Source organism: Cydia strobilella, chromosome 12 (genome assembly GCF_947568885.1).
Source record: "Cydia strobilella chromosome 12, ilCydStro3.1, whole genome shotgun sequence".
NCBI classification, from domain to species: domain Eukaryota; kingdom Metazoa; phylum Arthropoda; class Insecta; order Lepidoptera; family Tortricidae; genus Cydia; species Cydia strobilella.
The window spans coordinates 152,693-172,355 of NC_086052.1; the positions used below are offsets into that span (position 1 = coordinate 152,693).

The following is a 19,663-nucleotide window of genomic DNA, read 5'->3' on the forward strand; positions in this document are numbered from 1 at the left end:
AGTTTGTCAAAAATCTTCAGTGCACGGTCTTATTATAGTAAAACGTCTTTGATTATAATATAGGCACATAAATGTTAAAAAAAAAAAAAAAAAAAATAATATAGGCATAATATAGGCATAATATAGGAAACTTGTAGAAAAAAATGCATTATTTATGATTATGGTAACACTGTGTCGACTATTGGTCCCATTCATTACCCATCTATATCTCACAGATATAGATGGATATATCTATTCTTATATCTTAAGATCTTATGATAGGCGCTTTTATAATTTATCGTGGTCGTCAACGGTAACGACAGGATTTATCGCCACGACACAGCAAGGTATGAGGTTGTATGAAGTTGCTTTTATATGTATTATCATCAGGTACAGTCTGGCAAAAAAGAGTAGAAATTAAAAAGTGGCAACACTGTAGGGTTGTCCTTTTTTCTTAGATTGATTTGAAAGGGACGACACTACAGTGTTGCCACTTTTTAATTTCTACTCTTTTTTGCCAGACTGTATCTGGTAAATCGTCCACACTGTCCTCATTGTCCACGATTTACCGAACCAGTCCACAACAGTATAAAAGTGACTGCTACATACCATCTTATACATTTTGATCCCCTGCTGTGTCGTGATAATAAATCGTGCCGTTACCGATACCGTAGTAGATGACTAAGGTGACCACGACAAAGAATAAAGCGCCCTATGATTAGACCAACGACTTTTAACTCAAGCTGATATCTTATTCGTATCTGAAAAAAATAAATTTATTATAGTTTGTCAGAGGACTGTCTCATTTCAAACATAGACAGAGAGAATCATACTATCTTTGTCTTACACTAGTACTAGCACCAGTAGCATCCAAAAGAAGAGGAGGAGTATAGTTTCTTTGTTCTTATTTACTGACAAGATTTGCTTGACCAAATATAATATTATTATTAAGATGTTGATGAATAACCATAATAAAAAGCTATGCCTCCGTTTAAAGTTCGCTATATTAATAGTTTACCACATAACAATATGATCGATAATGAATGAGACACCTTAGTTCAGTGTCATTTTTAACTACAGCGACACAATGACAATTATTGCCATACTTCAACAATAAAAAAAAACACGAAGGATAGAGTTGTTTCTGTAATGCTTATTTCTCTGCGAAATAAAAGTTATTTTTATCCGGATCTAATATATTTAATTAACCATTGGATAATCGCGTTCGCGAGTTTCGACGGATAGTGTTCTCCCGACTTGCCCACACGATGTTTGACCGCGGGAGCGTTACGGGCCACAGTTCATTGCCTTATGTAAAACTTGAAATGGTGTTTCTTCCGTGAGTGACCGAAATAATACGGTGTTTTATGTGTACATTGTGTGTGAGTGAATTTAAAGTGTTACAATGTCGATTTCGACGGCACAAGTGTTGATGAAGAAGGGGAAGAGAGGTGCAGCCGCGTACATCAGCGCGGATTGCGCGAGCGGGTCTCCTCAGCACCTCGGGCCGCTGCTGGACGTGCTGCTGAACCCCAGCAAGGCTATCGACGAGTGGGAGACGATCGACTGGTGCCGCTGGCTGCTGGCCGGCGGCCGCACGCCCGACGAGTTCGCGGCTGTCGGTGAGTTCACCTAGCTAACTGTACTCCACAACTATTCCATTCTTTCTAGGTTATAACTGCTTTAATGCGTACATTTGTGGAATACCTGCTGTATTTGTGACCCGCGAGGCTGTATGCGTGATGACTGGGCCGCTTTAGGTCATTTAAACATTGTGTTCAATTGGAATTAGTTTGACAGTTGGACAGGTTAACTGTTAATTGACATGTATTCATTGTCTAGTTTTATGGAAAATTCTTTGGTTTTTGTTGTGCCCTGGGCATATCCTTACTCATTAATTGTTGCATATGCAATCATTAATTGTAAAGTTAACATTTAAAACATTAAAACATGCTTATGTATAAAGGTAAACAAATATAATATAATTGGCTTAAAATATTAAAGACATCCTACAAGAATTTTGTGGATATGATTAAATCTAACCAATTTGTAGTACCAAGTAACCAAGTGATAGTAATGGTATACTGAGAAATCATTCAATCAATGTGATTATGCTTTCTTAATCCTGATATTACAGACACTAAGTGTCAATTTTGATAAATATGGTTGGCCACTAGATCATACTTCGTATCGGACTAATCCGTCTATTTAGAAATCTTTCTATGCATAATTATCTGCCATCTTATCTAATTTTAACAACACATCTTTACAATACTGATAAGAGAGTTAATACCTTTCTTTATTATTGTGTGGTGGTTGAATTAATCATTAGTTAACACATTCACTGCCCTTAGGGGCATGTCATACAAGTTTGTTCCTAGGCCATGTCCCCTGGCAGTGAATGTGTTAAATACAGTTAGATTGGGTCATTAACAATGATTAACTAATGGTTTTATCACCATGTCTGGAACACCTGCTATTTAAAGAATAAGGCACTAATGAGTATCATTTATGCAGTCATCTAACTTAGTCTTATCTAAACTTTTTCAAACCCTAACCCTATTCTTGGCAACATATCTTTAAGATACTTAACTATTTAGCCACTTTTTTTTATAGAAAATGTATAGCTATACAGTACCAGCCAAAAATAATTATATCACCCAATCGAATTTAAACTATCGTGAGACATATTAACTTAACTAACTTAGCGGTTTCACTCACAACACAAACAACATGTCGCGCAAGTGACTAAAAATATGTGAGTGAAACCGCTATGTTAGTTATCACCTTCCTAGGTTCCTAGTAGACCTAAAAAGGTGTGCCGTAAAAACCTGAAGGTGATATATTTTTGGCCAGTACTGTACCTTTTTATTCTATTAGATGCAATTGAAGTTCGAACCCACTTTTTTTTAATTTGTCAAGAATCCCTATTCTTGACAGTTTTGAGAGTAGAATAGTTTTGAATGATTCACCGTTAGTTTCACTAGACTTATATCCCGGTCAATATAAGTCTAATAGGGTTTTTGTAGCTTTGTGACCTTCATGGGATCAGGACCCACAGATTGAAAAACACTGTTCTGAAAAACAAAATTACTGTTGATTGTGTTGTTCAACATACGAAGGATATGGTAGAAATACATGCTGCAGAGGAGTAAGTCTTCATAGCTTAATTCAGGGCTGGTATCCTGGGGTTAGTACTGGTCACTAAAAGAAATTCTTAAGGGTGACTACAGCCTGAACCTAAAGAAAGTAGTGAGTGACACATGTCTTCTGCCATGCCTGATCTATGGTTCACAAACATGGGTGTACACCAATAAAGTAAAAGAAAAAATAAGATCAACACAGAGAGCCATGGAAAGGAGTATGATGGGACTCAGGAAGATACAAAAAATAAAACACACAACAATAAGAGAAAAAACAAAGGTTGCTGATGCCCTCGCAAATGCTTTAAAACTTAAATGGGGCTGGGCAGGACATGTAGCCCGAATGACTGACAAAAGGTGGACCAACATAACCACTAAATGGAAAGCACCAGCAGGCAAACGGTCCATAGGAAGACCAAAAAAACGGTGGACAGATGACATAGTCCATACAGCTGGAAAACAATGGATGGAGAAAGCGAAGCAGAGAGATGATTGGATAAAATTGGAGGAGGCCTACACCCAAAGAGGGATCCATATAGAAGATAACATTTAAATTACAAATACAAAAACCATATAAAACTTCTTATGGAATAAAGGGCTATAATATAATATATAATATAATATATCCTGGGGTTATAGTTATGAGCCTCATACAAGGCAGTGATAGATATGGCATGGTAATAAAAATATTTGTAGAACAAGTTGAGAGCTACAGTCGTAGTGAGAGGTATATCGGAGCAGCCAAGGTGAAATTTGATGATTCAATGATACACCATTCAATAAGGGCTACCGCGTTTAATTTCCCCGCTAGGGGCGCTAGTGTAGATGGAGGTCTTTCAAAATGTCAAATGCATACAAGTTTTGGGGGTTTTAAGCTTTTTTATCGGGAATTTTCACTCCTTATTCATAATTGTTAATGGGATTATTTTTGTTCGATATGTTAAATTACGTTGACTGTATTTTAATATTTTTTTAAGACGAGAAACGAGAAGTTATATCGCAGAACTTAGAGGATAGGCTGGGTCAACTGTTAGAAGCACTCACCTTGCTGAGCTGTAGATGATGGATCAGCTCTCGGCGATGACTGGCTTAGGATCTAAATCTTTGTCCATCTTTGATTAAGCATGGTAAATAATAGATATAGCTCAATAAATGTTAGTGGTTTAAAAAAAAGTGCCAACTAAAATATATGCAAAATTAAACAGGTTGAAAAAAAATGGCACATTTAGATGTTAAAATACCATACCTTTGTGTATAGGTATATTAGAACGTATTGATTTAATAAAAATAAGCATAGAAGTTTTGAGATCTGTTTTTCTGGACCTACATCTACAGTGGCGCCAACTGGTGAGCACAAAAACGGTAGCCCTTATTCAATTCACTCCCATATATCTGATGGCAACTGTAATGTTTCCATCAGATAATCCAAGTGGTGGTGGTGGTTGGAGTAATCCAAGGATCAATATTGGGTCCGACCTTATACAGTCTGTACACTTCGAGCCTTCTCGAGGTCATCAAAATTACCTCTCAACTTGCACTTTTACTCATGTACTATTTTTCATACTCACCACGATATTTTAACCATTTAAAATTTATAGAACCTGAAAGTTAGCTAGAATAGAATAGAATCTTACGCCTAAGTTATCTAGCTTAGTGTTTGAAACTCCTTTAAATAAAATTGACTTGTTGCTTTTATTTCAGTGGTTTTTACCTGGTGCTCCCTGGAAGCAACTTAAGTGTTTTGCAAAATAAACAGAACAACCCCTTGTTAGAGTTGTTAGGTATAGGTATTCCTCGTAGGTATTTAGATTTACTGCCAAATTGTGGGTGGCGCTTGGCAAAAAGGAAATAAGAAATCCAAATTACAACAAATTCCAATTGGTTATTATATTTGCACTGATCACCAGACAGACTTCCTTTATTTGTCACCAACCTTACTATAATTATAAATGCGAAAGTAACAGGCCAGAGGAAGTACATGACATACTCTCCTGCGACCCAGAGGCAGTTAATTATAATAAATATTCTTTATTGCACCACAAAGAAACAAAATTTTAAAACAGATTTACAATGTAAATAAAGGTAGCAACAGGCGGTCTTATCGCTGTAAGCGATCTCTTCCAGACAACCTTAGGGTAGCAGGATATTAAGAATAAAAAGTTTTATAAACAGATAGTGCACGAATTAATTGGAGGAACAGGAAAATTACACATACATTTAAAATTTAGATAAATAAATAAATAATAAAATATAACACATAAATAAATCCATACTAATATTAAAAATGCGAAAGTCTGTCTGTCTCTGTCTGTCTGTGTGTTCCCTCTTCACGCTTAAACCGCTGAATCGATTTAGATGAAATTTGGCATAGAGATAGTTTGAGTCCCTGAGAAGGACATAGGATAGTTTTTATCCCGAAAATCATCCCTTAAGAAAGTAAAAAGCGGGGTGGAATTGAGATAATTAATGAAGTGTCTGCTAATTTGTGTGCATAATATGCTCAAATTGAATAATTGCTATAAGACTTTCTCCAGGCGCTATTCTTACTCTAGCTGGGGTTACTAAGTCCACGCAGACGAAGTCGCGGGCAAAAGCTAGTATATATATATATATACATACACAATATATACACAGCGGCACATTGAGGAAGAGATAAGTAATAATTTTTAAGTAAGGTTTTAAAACTTTGAATAGTTGTTTTGTTTTTTAATTAGTAACTGTAAAAAAGTTCCGAAAAGATTGAGGAATTCGTACGGGGGTCTCACTCAGGATGTCAAGATAATGTGTATTAATCGTCATTATTACCCCACAAAGACAAAGTCACATGCAGAAGCTAGTGAGGTATAAAAACACATCTTATTGCATTTCATAAAACAGATCACAGATGTACCCCGTGTACTGTAGTGACTCATCCCAACCTGTCATATGATTATTGAATATTTAACACATGAATAATTTGGTTTTGAGTTTGAGTAAACATCTTTGTACAGTTGCAAATAGAAATAAACCTTCATGGCTTGGAAATACAGTTGATATTTGATAGCAACACTAGGAACTAAACTCGTGAAAGTTGTCTTGTTTAAAAATTGTGCTTAATATTTTCAATGGTCCAATGGACAGATGCCATAAGAACCAAGAACTGAACTGAACTGATTTTCAATGGTGAAAATGTAAAGTAAGGTGTAAGGTTACTATTTAGTATTGAATACGTATATTACCTATTCATGAGAATGTAATTGAATCAATCCCATATTGAGCAAACTACTTCTTGCTAATCGGCTTTCATGTTGTTGATTTTGTAATGTTTGTTTTATGTTTGGTATTCCTGTTGGTATATTTAATATTTGGTATTGCTAACTAGATATTTGACTTCACACCAGGGGGGTAGGGGGTTGCCAAATGTGACAACATGCGACAAGGAAAGATGTCATATTTGCAATGACAAAGTGTGGCGATTGTATAAAAACATGAAGTTTATAATGACACCGGCTGACTTTGTTATGTTCAAGTCGGTGCAAAGTTAGTTTAGTTAATTAGGCGGACGGACTCTATAGACTAGAGTAGAGACTAGCATGGACTGTCGAATACGCCAGTAACCAGTGTAAACGCGCCCTAACCTAACACCTTTAAGTCTTTGCTATTCGCTACGACGGCGGCCTTTTCCTCAAATGGACAACCGCGGATGCTGCGCCTATCCGTGTCAGTCCGCACGGCCGTGTAAGCCATGTGGGTCAAGCGCAGGGGTCAATGACACTATGCTGTGCCAAAACCAAACCGCGTTCCACGACGTTTACATTGTTATTTGACTAATCTTAAACCTTATTATAAATACATTGGGTTTACTGATGGTCAGTTGAGTGTCGTCTTTAAAATGACTTGCGTCTTTTTGCACATGGTCATTTAGGTGTGATCATGCCAGATTATTATGCGTCATATAATCGATTTCGATGTGATTCTGTGACGTCATTTGAGGAAGACGGAGGATGTTTCAAGTCATTTAGGTATAATGAATGAAAGGAGAGAATTTGCTCACAACTTCACGTGTTGTTTCAATGCTTAATTTGCACGTCTATGTAATTCCAAATTTCCAACATTCAATGATTTCAAAATAACATTTAATTATATCTGTGTACCTCAGTAACAACTGAGGTGTGCCAATAAAGAGTATGGAGTCTATCTATCTTATTCAGTATGTATGTATTTATTTAATACATATTATTAAATAAATATACCTAGTCTGTATTAAATTAATAGTTAAAACAAATGTACCAATTAGGATTAAAATATAATGAATGTCATGTCAATGACATTAATTATTTGTACAAAACGCGACAGTTTAAAGTGTTAGGATTAAAATATGCCTAAACTGTGTGGTGTGGACTCTAATCCACTGTGAGAAGGATCCATCCTTTGCCTCAGCTTACTTTAATACCATCATCGACACATTGGTCGACACTGTTTACTGACTCGTTGTAAAACTTGTAAACTTTATCGCGAAGGAATAAGGCCTTTTTTCGTCTACCGGATAATACAAGTCAGTTGGTACCAAGAGTAGAGTTCATATTTACACTACCTTATTGTCAGTCTATTAGAGGCGTGTAAATATATTTTTGGATCGTTGGCTTGTAAAGATGTTTGTTAACTGGCTATACCCAGGGTGTGATTTCTAGGAATGTCTAATTCAATCTTAGGCCAAGCAATAAGAAGGTTATAGAGGGAAATTCTATTGACTCAAACCATCTCTAAATACCAATTTTCAACGAAATCGGTTCAGCGGTTTAAGCTTGAAGAGGAGTTAAAAAAAAAAAAATTTTCTTTTCGAAATGAATTCAGCACCCTCAATTTATACGAAAACGATACCAAACCCGGCCTAGCAGCTTCACTAATGTAGATAATCACGATAAAAATGAGAGCCGATATCTCAAAAACTACAAGATATCGAAAAACGCATTTTTTATTAGTATAAATGGCCATGTCGCTTAGGCGCATAGTTTCTGAGATATAATCGAAAAACCGAAAAATGGAACCTTCAAACCCCCCTCTCCCCCCGGCACCAGGGTTACGGGCGGGGCCTTTAGATATGTTCACCTTCTAATAACTAGTCCAAACAAAGCTACGATGTCAAAAATTGCGTTTCAAGCATTTCCCTCTATAACTTTTTTTAAGCATTCATTTTCTGGCCTATCTATTGTTACTTAACAATACCTATTGTAGGAAATTGCAAACATGTTAGTGTTTAGTATAGGTAAGCTGTAAGTTACTACGTACTAGTTAATACGTTAAAGGTTCCAGACCGTCTTAGCTAACTCTGCATCGACTTGTATACAATATAATTTAGACTGTGAAAATGCAACCATAAAGGTCAATTTCCTATGAAAATGTGACAATGATCGGCGAGCAATTGGAACCACAGATTTAATATATACGCTAGATGACGCAAATACCACAATTTGTATTGAAACTAAGCGTGCCGACTTTTTCATACAAAATTTACGCATAATATAATTTTTAAATTACTTATCTGTGATAGGAAATATGTACTTGCCTTTGGGTGCTCGCAATTTTTGGGCTGTTGCAGTTAATTATCATGCAACGAAGCATTTTTTAAGTTTTCACGGACGTCCGGCTGCAACAACCGGCGGCGTGGACTGTAAAGAGCGACGGTCAACCTCGACGCTTGGTCGGGGATCGGACACGCGAAGTAGATGCATTTGCGTCTTCTATGATATATTTATTTATGTTAACAAAGTTGCGACAAACGAGTTGGACGTTTATAGTCATCAAGGACGACAAGAACGCACGCGAGCGCCGCGATGCAGTATGCAGGACAAGGAAGTATGTTTTTTATTCAAGAAACTAATATGGTTCGATTTCCCTAATTTGTTTAACAGATGTTAAGCTGCCATTCCACTGAGGCGGGGGCTGGATTACATTTTCCCTTCTTGCTCTTATTAACAACAGTAAAGACGACGCGACGGGGACCGAATCTTTAATATATCAATATTTTATAATTTTTCATCAATGCTTTAGATTTTGGTATTTAATCTAGAAACATGTATTACTTTTAATTAATCTGTTTCTCTCAAATTCTCTCCCCCACGTAAGATTTAGTGAGATTCGCCTTAACCCCCCTAATAAAACCCTCGCGTATAATCTGAATTTTATTCTCACGGAATTTATGTAAAGTTGTAAACAAAGGTGTGGCCGGTGCAGTGCAAAAACTTTTGCAGCATTCAAGGTACTCAAACTGTCCATATTTTCCATATTTATTAGAAATCTTTTTATATTCTACTCCAGAAATATTGACTTTGTCAAAAGGAAACTAAATTTTAACACAAAACATTTTGGTATATTAATGGAAAAGAAACAGCTGCTTTTGTCGGGTAGTTTATTTATTACACTGGTAACTATGGACATTCACCCGGGCGACCAAGTTGCGGGCCGCTCAACATATTTTTTAATGTATGGCACTATCCCTTTCGGCTATTTAGGGTAGTCAAATGACTTGAAAGTCATTATCTTATCTGTGGTCGTGCACGTACAGGGATGTCAAGGTGAGCTCCATCTTAGGCCCTGTCTTCACTTTCCATCAGGTGTGACTATGGCCAATCGCCGATCAGTTTATAAAAAAAAAAGTTGTGTCAACCCTAATAATGAGGTTGGCAACTGTCAAAGGTTTGCAGAGATGGCGCCATATCATAGCTTGCCCCTTTTTCTATGAGATTTGGCTTAAAGGGCTGGCATCCAGGGCATTAAAAAAACTAAAATTTGACACAATTCTAGGGATTGACAGGGCAAGCTATGCTGGCGCCATCTGCTAATTATTTCGACCGGCCAACCCCATTGCTCGGAGCAATGCTGATCCGAGCGAAGCCGAGTTTGCCCGAAAGGAGAAGTGTCCCACCACTGTCAAAACATTCCCGGAGCCCGGGGCAACGTTCGCTCGCGCCACTCGGGCTGAATCAGCGTCTACGGCAGTCAGTGACATGCCGATCAACAATGATCTGCATGTCACTGACTGCCGTAACACATTGTTATGGCGAAGAGCTGATTTCAAGTCAAGTGTTGTTTCGTTCCGATAATTATACTTATTTGAGATTTAAAACCAGATCATAATTCAAGAAAAACCAATATAAGAAACGAAACAAGTTGCGAAACTTGCACGTTTTGAACTCTACCTCTAGGAGGTACCTATTTTGTTTTGCACTCTTAAATTTGATTAATCCGCTATAGTGCACGCTCGTAGCGTGACGCGATGTGCTAACGGAGGGCTACTGAGGTTAGGTCATTCCCATTTGGCCTACAGAACTGTGACGCCATTAAACAACCTATTATGTATATTCCATGGCTAATTACGATTAGTTCCTCTTAGGCCCAAAATCACGCGCAAATTATAAAACTCGCCTTTTTGCGCTTCACGTAATCGCTAGCTCGGTGTTAGTTTTTTTGCGGACTATGCTTCATTAATCCGCCATAGTGCACGCTTGGAGCGTGACGCGTACTTACGAAGGGCTACTGATGATAGGTTATTCCCATTTGCCTCACAGAACACAGTTGAATGTCCGCAAGTCCAGAATAGTAAACCCAAATGCTTGGAACAGAGAAACAATAATAATGAAAAACAATAACAAAGTATTTGTAATTAATACTCGTAGTTGTTGTCATATAGTAGCGACACTAGCGACTACACTGATCGGGCCATGAGTGTCATGAGTATCACCTTTGATGGTCTGTCAAAAAGCCTTTAAAAATATCTTGTAATGGTTTGATTTTCAGAAATCTTGAAATGTTTGTTTTTGTTTGTTTGTTTCTATCAAAATTGTTTTCGATTTCCGAACTTAATCTGTTGACATCACTATTTACTACATTCATACTTTACTCGATTCATCGTTCACATTGCTGACAAAAAATTGTCCACCGAAGGTCACTTCAGTATTTAAGAGTACTCTGTTGTACAAGTCTGTTTACACGTTGATTAGTGTTTAGTACGAATTCATAGAACTGCTACACTTTGATAAGTGTTAAGTGCGAGTTTAAACATTTTCTACTAAACGCAACTTATCAATGTGTAAATCAGGCCACGATTAGTATCGTACAAAACACTAATCAATTTATAAACGTCTCGGCATTGATCCTTATTAAAAGCTAATACTTAGAATATCTTGCGCCGAATGTAATGGTGTGATGTCAATGAGTTTCTCCGTGCGTTGCTCCCGGCGGGCGTCGACCCGGCCCGGCCAGCTGATCGCGCACGTGCACCCTAGCAAGACGCAATACAGGTTGTCTACCTGTCAAGACAACATGGCATCCTCTGAGGGTCTGTCTAACGTAAGATTCTAAAAGTTATCTAGTACGTCACTCGCTAAAATATTACAAGTGTGATATTCGTGACTTAACTCTTTCTTTAGAACACAACGAGAGGCAAAACCATGTACAAGCAAAAAGGGCCACGCGTGTGCGGGCCATAGAAAAATTAAAGAGATGCAAACAACATTAACTGATCATTAACTATAAAAATATTCATATCATTTTGAACCACCTCGCTTCTGTTGCTGACTGTAGCTAAATATACCTGCTGATTATTGAATCTGACATTCGCAACAAAAGTATAAGACATCTTTATGAAATAAAACTATGAAAACGGAATATATCGCGTATATTGAATTTATAATACATCCCGACGTTTCGAACCCTTTACGTAAATTTTAGATTTCCATCAAAAACTAAGAATGTTATGCAAAAAGAACTAAAGCGCGCCAACAATTCTACCTAAAACGGACTCATAATATGCAAAGTACAGTCCTAACACTCCTAGCTATCGGGTACGGACAAGGATATCATTACTTTGTCTAACTAATACGAGCCCGTTATAGGTAGAATTGTTGGCGCGCTTTAGTTCTTTTCGCATAACTTTCTTATTTTTTGATGGAAATCTAAGATTTAAGCGGTAACTTAAACCTGAATAACTGTTTTTTGTAATAATATACGCAACATTGTATTAACTTTATTAGTTTAGCTATAAATTTGACATACACCTACTTTTTCATAAAAAGTGGTATTTCTTTGTTTATAGCTCTTATACCATACATTTTTTTTGCAAACAACGTACAGATGAATCATAATACATTTAATAACCTTTCATTACATGTAGCACACGTGTATGTGTGACTCATGGTATAGCTATCATTTACATTTTGCGAATTTCGGCAGTGATTATCTGTATGACGTCATTATTTGTCAGTCAGGGACAAAAGAGATGGTCTCCCGGCAGTTTTAGAATCCAGGTCATATTGCTAATAACATACTAGAAGCATAAGTGGATTAACCTGAAAATGACCAATTTGGAATTTGTTCTAGCAAATACCTACATTTTGATGCATAATTTCCTAATTTTTGGTCAGATTTTGATTTTTTTGGTATCAGTGTGAAGTTTGAGACGTCATCTTTAATGTTATAGTACATAACTTTAAGGTCCGACTTTTGGTTTGGTTGTTTTTACAACCAAATAATCGAATATTTTTTACATCATTTCGATTACTTTGTAAATTGCTCTTAAACTGTTGTATAATTTGGTACACACTTATAAATAAAATATAGAACATTTAATCGGCTTTCATTGAATACCCCACACGTGTATTTGCAATCATGCAATGCATAGTTGGGGTGCAATATGCAATATTCGCAACGAGGCGGGAGTCATTTTGATGACGTCATTCCGCTGAAGTAGATGGCCGGCGCCGCTGTCTCCCGGCAGTTTTGGAGACCATGCCCAGCAACATATTAAAAGTTGAAAGCGGTTTCCGGTTCTGAACTATATTCCCATAAGGCAGTGCACTAAATCTTTATAACGCTGCACGCTGAATTGAATTACGTTATTTATTTTACAAAAATCACGTGTCATGTTATGGCTGTTATTTCTGATTTCCTTATTTGGACATGAGCAAGTAATAGATATTATAAGCAAGTATAAGCAAATATTTATTTTTCATAAAAAAATTACCGACGTTTTTAAATATTTAAATAAACCAAACATAGATACCATTCATTTATGAATACTACAGAAACACCTGCCTAACATATATATAATTTATAATAGGCCTGTTTACCACATAGGTACCAGAGATGACTCCAGCTTACATAAGACTCCAGTGAGTCAATACATCTATTTTGGACATAAGTAGTTCCATCACCGCGTTGGCAAACATTTATATCACCTACACCTACGGGTACTGTTTATTTATAGAAATATAAATGGCAAAATTCCGCCGTATTCATAGAGAATGAAATAATATCTGAACATCAGTATCGTCTTCCTCGCGTTATCCCGGCTTTTGCCACGGCTCATGGGAGCCTGGGGTCCTTTTAGCAACTAATCCGAAGAATTAGCCTCTCTGCTAGACTTTCCTTTGTCAGGTAAAGTAACCGTTAAAATGGACCATGGTTAATAGGACTTTTAGGGGCTTAAATTGAATCTGTGTCTGAACGTTATTATACCAGGTAGCTTTGTTTCTCCTGTTACAGTTATGGCCTTATGGCTTTACTTTAAAATCCTTACCTTAACCATCTTTTACGACAATCATGGACCATGTCGCTCTAACCGGCACCCATGCGGGCGAGACATGCTTTAGTAATAATAATATTATCGTCTAATCTATTAACTGATAAATCGTAAACCTTATTGCGAAGACATAAGGTCCACCGAAGGTCAGTTAAGAATTTGAGATTGTCGCTGTACCTTATTATGTGGTTTAGGCCAAGTTTTACCTGACTAAAATAAAGATTTTGATCTCAGAATAAACGCCTAAATTGTTCGACTAATCTTGGATTAATATAGTTAATGTTTTACTTTTTTCTATTAGGTATTCAATTCATGGTTCGTGTTCATTTAAACTTCTCATAGAAGTGTGTTATATTTTTGGGTCATGGGGCTTTACAGGTGTTTAATATTTTGATAAACAAAAATTTAATAGGTGATAATGATAAGTGACAGCGCATCATCTCATGGATTTGTGAAAACTCACAACTTAAAATTTTGTTGACTTTACTGCCGGCTTTCGATCTCATTTTTATCTCAAATTATCGAAGCGATGTCAAAGTCAGAAAATGTGAACTTAAAATGCCGCTCATTCGTGGTACTACGGAAGGAAAAATGGTTCTTTATAGTGCAATTTTTAGGATGTCATTCAATAAGTAACATTTCCCAATTATACGCTCCGTATTTAGTTTGAGAAATTATTTCCACCCAATAATTTTAGCAACTTTTACATCCTAATTTATAAAAAATACAATATTCTAAATAAAGTTCACCATAAATATATCATATATCAATTTTCCGTAACACCTACTGTCCGCGCGCCAATTCCGTGCATTCGGAGGTCGAGGAAGTTGGGGGGGGGCGCGCCCGTACGTACAAAATGACACCACCCAATATTCCTAACATTCCTCAGCCGTGCACGGAATTCGCGCGCGGACAGTATAGAGCAAAGAGGTCAACAACGCTCGATGTCAGATGTCATTACTGTCAGTCTGTCACTGTTTACAATTGTACGTACCGACGAGTTTCTAGTAGGTCATTATTGTAAAGTTTCGTTTCCTATTTCCCAGTAGCTCGTCGGTAAAGGAAAATATGCTGAGAAACCGAACTGATCCTAAACAGACCTAGTATAGTACTGTCCGCGCGCGAATTCCGTGCACGGCTGAGGAATGTTTGCCCCCCCCCCCCACTTCCTCGATCTCCGAATGCACGGAATTGGCGCGCGGACAGTATATCCTCTGAATTTAAAAGTCATATTCATATGGCAGTCGCTTTCATAAAAAATCCTACTCATGCAAATGCATGGGATTTGTCAAGTGAACTGGACCTCAGGCCTGGGTAAATGGCTAAGACGACCGGTCTGGCCTATAGTGGGTAGTGACTCTGCCTGTGAAGCCGATGGTCCTGAGTTCGAATCCCGGTAAGGGCATTAATTTGTGTGATGAACACAGATATTTGTTCCTGAGTCATGGATGTTTTCTATGTATTTAAGTATTTGTATAAGTATTATATATATCGTTGTCTGAGTACCCACAACACAAGCCTTCTTGAGCTTACCGTGGGACTTAGTCAATTTGTGTAAGAATGTGCCTATAATATTATTATTATTTATTTTTCTTGTATGAAGATAATAGGGTATAATGATTACTCTAGTTTTTCCCGCAGGGTCAACCAATTATCATTCCTTCCAAGATCGACAGGACGGAGGACAGCTATTATCCCGGCCACCTAGCGTCCCAATTAACCTTTATTGTCAAGAGTCGCCTGTTCTGTACAAACTACAAACATTACTTTGGAAAACTCTTACTTCGTTCAACGCAGGATAAAGTAACCTTATACCGAGCTGAAGAAAGTTGAAATTTAATCGCTCACTTTACCTTCACCCTATCTTTCGCAACCTCATATCACATGGAATTATGCAATTTAAAATAAGAACTTCCGGAATGGAAACAAGGTTTAAGTTAGATTAAATTTAAGCAGCTCAGTAGTAAGATCGGTGGGTTGTGTGGAAATGTCAACACGCTCGCTACCGTGACGGCTGGGGCAATAACCACCGGGCGTTTACTATTGTCGACCACTGGTCAACACAGTAACCACTCGTCAACCTTATTGAGAGGACGTAAGGACTATTAATGGTTAGTTGAGTGTCGGTACAATGAACGACCACAATAGGCTCGTAAGTGTAAGTAGTACATACGTCTGCGTCTGCACATGCGTCGTCAATGTCGTGATAATGAACCCTAATAACATAGCGAATATAGCGATATACTGTCTATCTGTACCTTTACGACGATATTTACTTATATACATTATATTCGATGGTATATAAATATCAAATACACACTTTAATGGGGTTGGCAACTGTCAAAGGTTTGCAGAGATGGCGCCATCATAGCTTGCCCCTATTTCTATGAGATTTGGCTTAAAGGGCATTAAAAAAATAAAAATTTGACACAATTCTAGGGATTGACAGGGCAAGCTATGCTGGCGCCATCTGCTAATTATTTCGACCGGCCAACCCCATTGACAACTCCTAAACCTCATTGTAAACATAATATTAGAGTCCACGAAGGGTCAGTGTACATGCTCAACCAAAATATGTGAACAGATATGTGACAATAATAATGGTTACATGTTATGTATCACTGTGGATAGTCTAAAAAAGTAGGCTACGAGCGCACTGCGGTGCGGCGAGTTGCGGTGCGTTTTAAAAATCGCAAAGGAAAAAAAACCGTGTGTGTCCGGTACGCGCACAGCGGTGACATATCCGCACGTTTTGCCATTCTAGTCCCAACTCAAGTAAAGAACGGACGTTGAAAATGAACTACTACGCTAGGCGACGACATTACCGCGCAGCACCGTGTCGCGAGAACAACCGCGTCACTGGATGGCTGCCGGCCGGTGTCCGCACGGATTTTATTCCGCAGTGCGCGGATTTATTTAATAGTCCATAGGATGCAGATAATTCGTGCGGCGCCGCACCGCAACCAATCTGCAGCAAACCACAGATTTTAATCGGCATACAGATTATTTTCCGCAATGAGCGCATTTCAAGGAGGTTGCATACTTCACAGATTTTCCGAAAAAAAAAACGCACGGCAGAAATCCGCAGTGCCCGCGTAGCCTTAGACCAAGGAATGGCGGATGTATTAAGAGCCCTTTCCCACGGTAACATCCCGTTTTTTTGCAGGTACGGTTTTCTACAGGAGTTTAGTAGTTTACGTGTTTCTACATATACTAATACTAACGTTCACACGGGCGTCCATCGAGTTTTGCTATTCGGTTTTGCCACTACAAACTGAATGACATTGTCTAATAATCCACTAATGTCATATAATATGATGGCATTCCCCTCTGTCGAAAATAGTCGGCCAATGGTCATACACTATGTATGGACTGACGTTTATCTGACATGGCTATCTTCACGTTGGCAGACTTTTTTTGTACCGACTCCACACGCTAAGCATTTGGTTGTTGGATTACTTCGATTGGTAGGAATGATAATTTTCACCTCAGCAGCTCGAACAAGCCTACTTTCGTCACTCCCTGGAGTGAGGAAAGTGCGACTTTCCTCACTCCAGGGAGTGAAACAATGTAGCTTTTTAATTTAGTGAAGGCCATGAACTTCATACTTTTATTACATTTTTGTTTATGGTACGATACGGTCCGGTCCGGTCCGGTCTCGTCTCGTATCATATCGTATCGTATCTTATCGTATCGTACATATTATAATACTTATTTTTTCTGTTTATTCTGTGTAATTCGAAATACATTACATTAACCTTTAATATATTCTCACTACTGAGGTGAAAAATTATGTGTGAAACAAGAGAGGAAAGTTGGTTTTTCTTGCGAGTGTTTATTTTGAGTCCCGAGAAAGCGAAAGATTCTAAGGTAGAATCTTGAGCGTAGCGAGGGACTCAAAAACACGAGATGTAAAATAACTTTGCTCTCATAATAAATAATAACTACTGTTAAATTGTCCTGGCGTGCACCGTTGTTGCTGTTTGTAAAAAATAATGAGTTTACGAGATATATTAAACGAGTTATTGATTCCACTGAAATAACAGGCTTGTGCGTGACCTTCGGTGGACTAAATGTGTTTGTAATAATAAGTTTACTAATTTTTTTAACGTAAAGTGGACGGTGTGGTCGACGTGTTAAGGGGCCCACTGACTATCAGTCCGCCGGACGATATCGACCTGTCAGTTAGAACAAAAAGTTGACAGTTCCGAATGTTCCGATCAACCGACAGGCCGATATCGTCCGGCGGACTGATAGTCAGTGGGCCCCGTTACAGATTATTTTGATCCACACTGTGCTAGTGCTAAGTATTTTTTTTTACACGCAAAAGAATATATCTCCTCTCCTCTTAGTAAATAGGATATGGCTGTTTGGCTGTGTTAGTGGTCGACTTGTCCTCTCAAACATGATTGGGGGTGACTTTATTTAGCTATACCTAGACATTTACACAATGTGGTATGTGAAGTGCGCGCGTGCGATGCGCCTTGCTAATTGTCGCCGTTGCAGTCGGTTAATGTTGCGTAATGCGTTCGTAATGGCGTGACTCTTATTATGATGGATTTAAACTTTCGGTTTTTAAATCGTTGAACTTCGCGATATTAACTTGACGTCCATTCAACATTTTCTATTGAAAATACACTACAGGGGCGCTTATACTTTCAGGTTTTACAGGTCCCTGGCTTTAGGACAGGAATTTTTTTTATTACATACTTTGGTAGAGAAGCTGGTATAGTCAGCTGAAAGTTCAGGACATGTTGATATTATTTCTAGACTTCACCTACTCTCTCGTTTACCTACAAAAGAGCAAAATTGATTTTATCTTCTTCAGCGCTGCAACCAAAGTTTGGATTTCGTAACTTTGTATTGAAGAAAACATAACGTTTACGCCAAATTCGTGAGAAATCCGCATTTCGCCTGATGTTTTCCAGATCAATTTCCGCAGTAACGATAACGATCCGTCCTAACGATTGAAAATGTTTACATATAAATGCAGTATCAAATTGTTTACCTACGTGTTTTTTCGTGGTAATTAACGAATGATATTACTAGTGACTGATGTGTGAGCTGTAGACCTCGCGTACTTAAACAATGTAAAATACTTACTTCATTGAGTCATTATCACAGCGAACTTACAATGGTCTTAAGCGCCATAGATCCTACTGGTGATGAAGCCCTTTATTTACCAACAAATGAAACGACTGCAGAATTATATCTAACTATCGAACCTACTCACAAAATTTCACGAGAACCGGTTGAAAAATGTGACCTGCACAGGAGAACATCCGGACATACGAAAGCATTTTGGCCAAGCCACGCCAAGCTTAAACGGAGACCTTCGCTGACGCTCGGTCAATAAATTTTATAAGATTCCTGGACTGTGTTTCTGTATAACTACCTACCTGCTAACATAAACACTCCTGACTGACCATCGGTAAATGTAATACGTTTTACAAATTGTCAATTGTCAGTTAACAATGTGGACAACCATGTGGACAACGGTAAGTATGTATATTCAAATCTAGCCACAAGCTATTAAAAATCCAGAATATCTAGAATAGCGATCGATGAAAATGAAAGCTTGCCAGATAACGTAGATGACACAGATTCTACTATCATCTTAATTTACGTTTTGAACCTACTCCAAATGCGTGTTTGCGTCTAATTTTAGAACTTATTTTGTGCTCTAAAACTCTGCTGATTGCTAGTTGTGTGTTGCTTGATCTAAAGTGAACTTGTTACAAATTTTGAAGGGTCATGGTCAGTGTCTTATAACTTTAATTGATAAATAATTATATTATTAAAACAAAACCGAACAATTTCACTGAAAGTTTTGGTCTGTTGCATTGCAGGCTACTTAAATTAGTTTAGCAAATTTTTGACTGTTCAATGTCGTGTACATGTAAAGCCGCATAGTCTGATACGCTACATTTGAAGCTGACTGTACAGTCGCCATCAGATATATCGGAGCGGCCGAGGTGTTCAC

At 37.8% G+C, this 19,663-nt stretch overlaps 1 protein-coding gene across 2 annotated transcripts in view; it reads left to right on the plus strand.

Annotated features, from left to right (window-relative positions):
* The first annotated feature begins 1,075 nt into the window (after positions 1–1,075).
* LOC134745887 (E3 ubiquitin-protein ligase Ubr3-like) overlaps positions 1,076–19,663 on the plus strand; it is a 38,911-nt gene continuing 20,323 nt past the window's right edge. For both annotated transcript variants that reach the window (XM_063679988.1, XM_063679987.1), the window contains exon 1: positions 1,076–1,601. In XM_063679988.1, the coding sequence (XP_063536058.1) occupies positions 1,385–1,601 (217 nt within the window). In that variant the 5' untranslated portion in view covers positions 1,076–1,384. The remainder of the gene's footprint in view (positions 1,602–19,663) is intronic.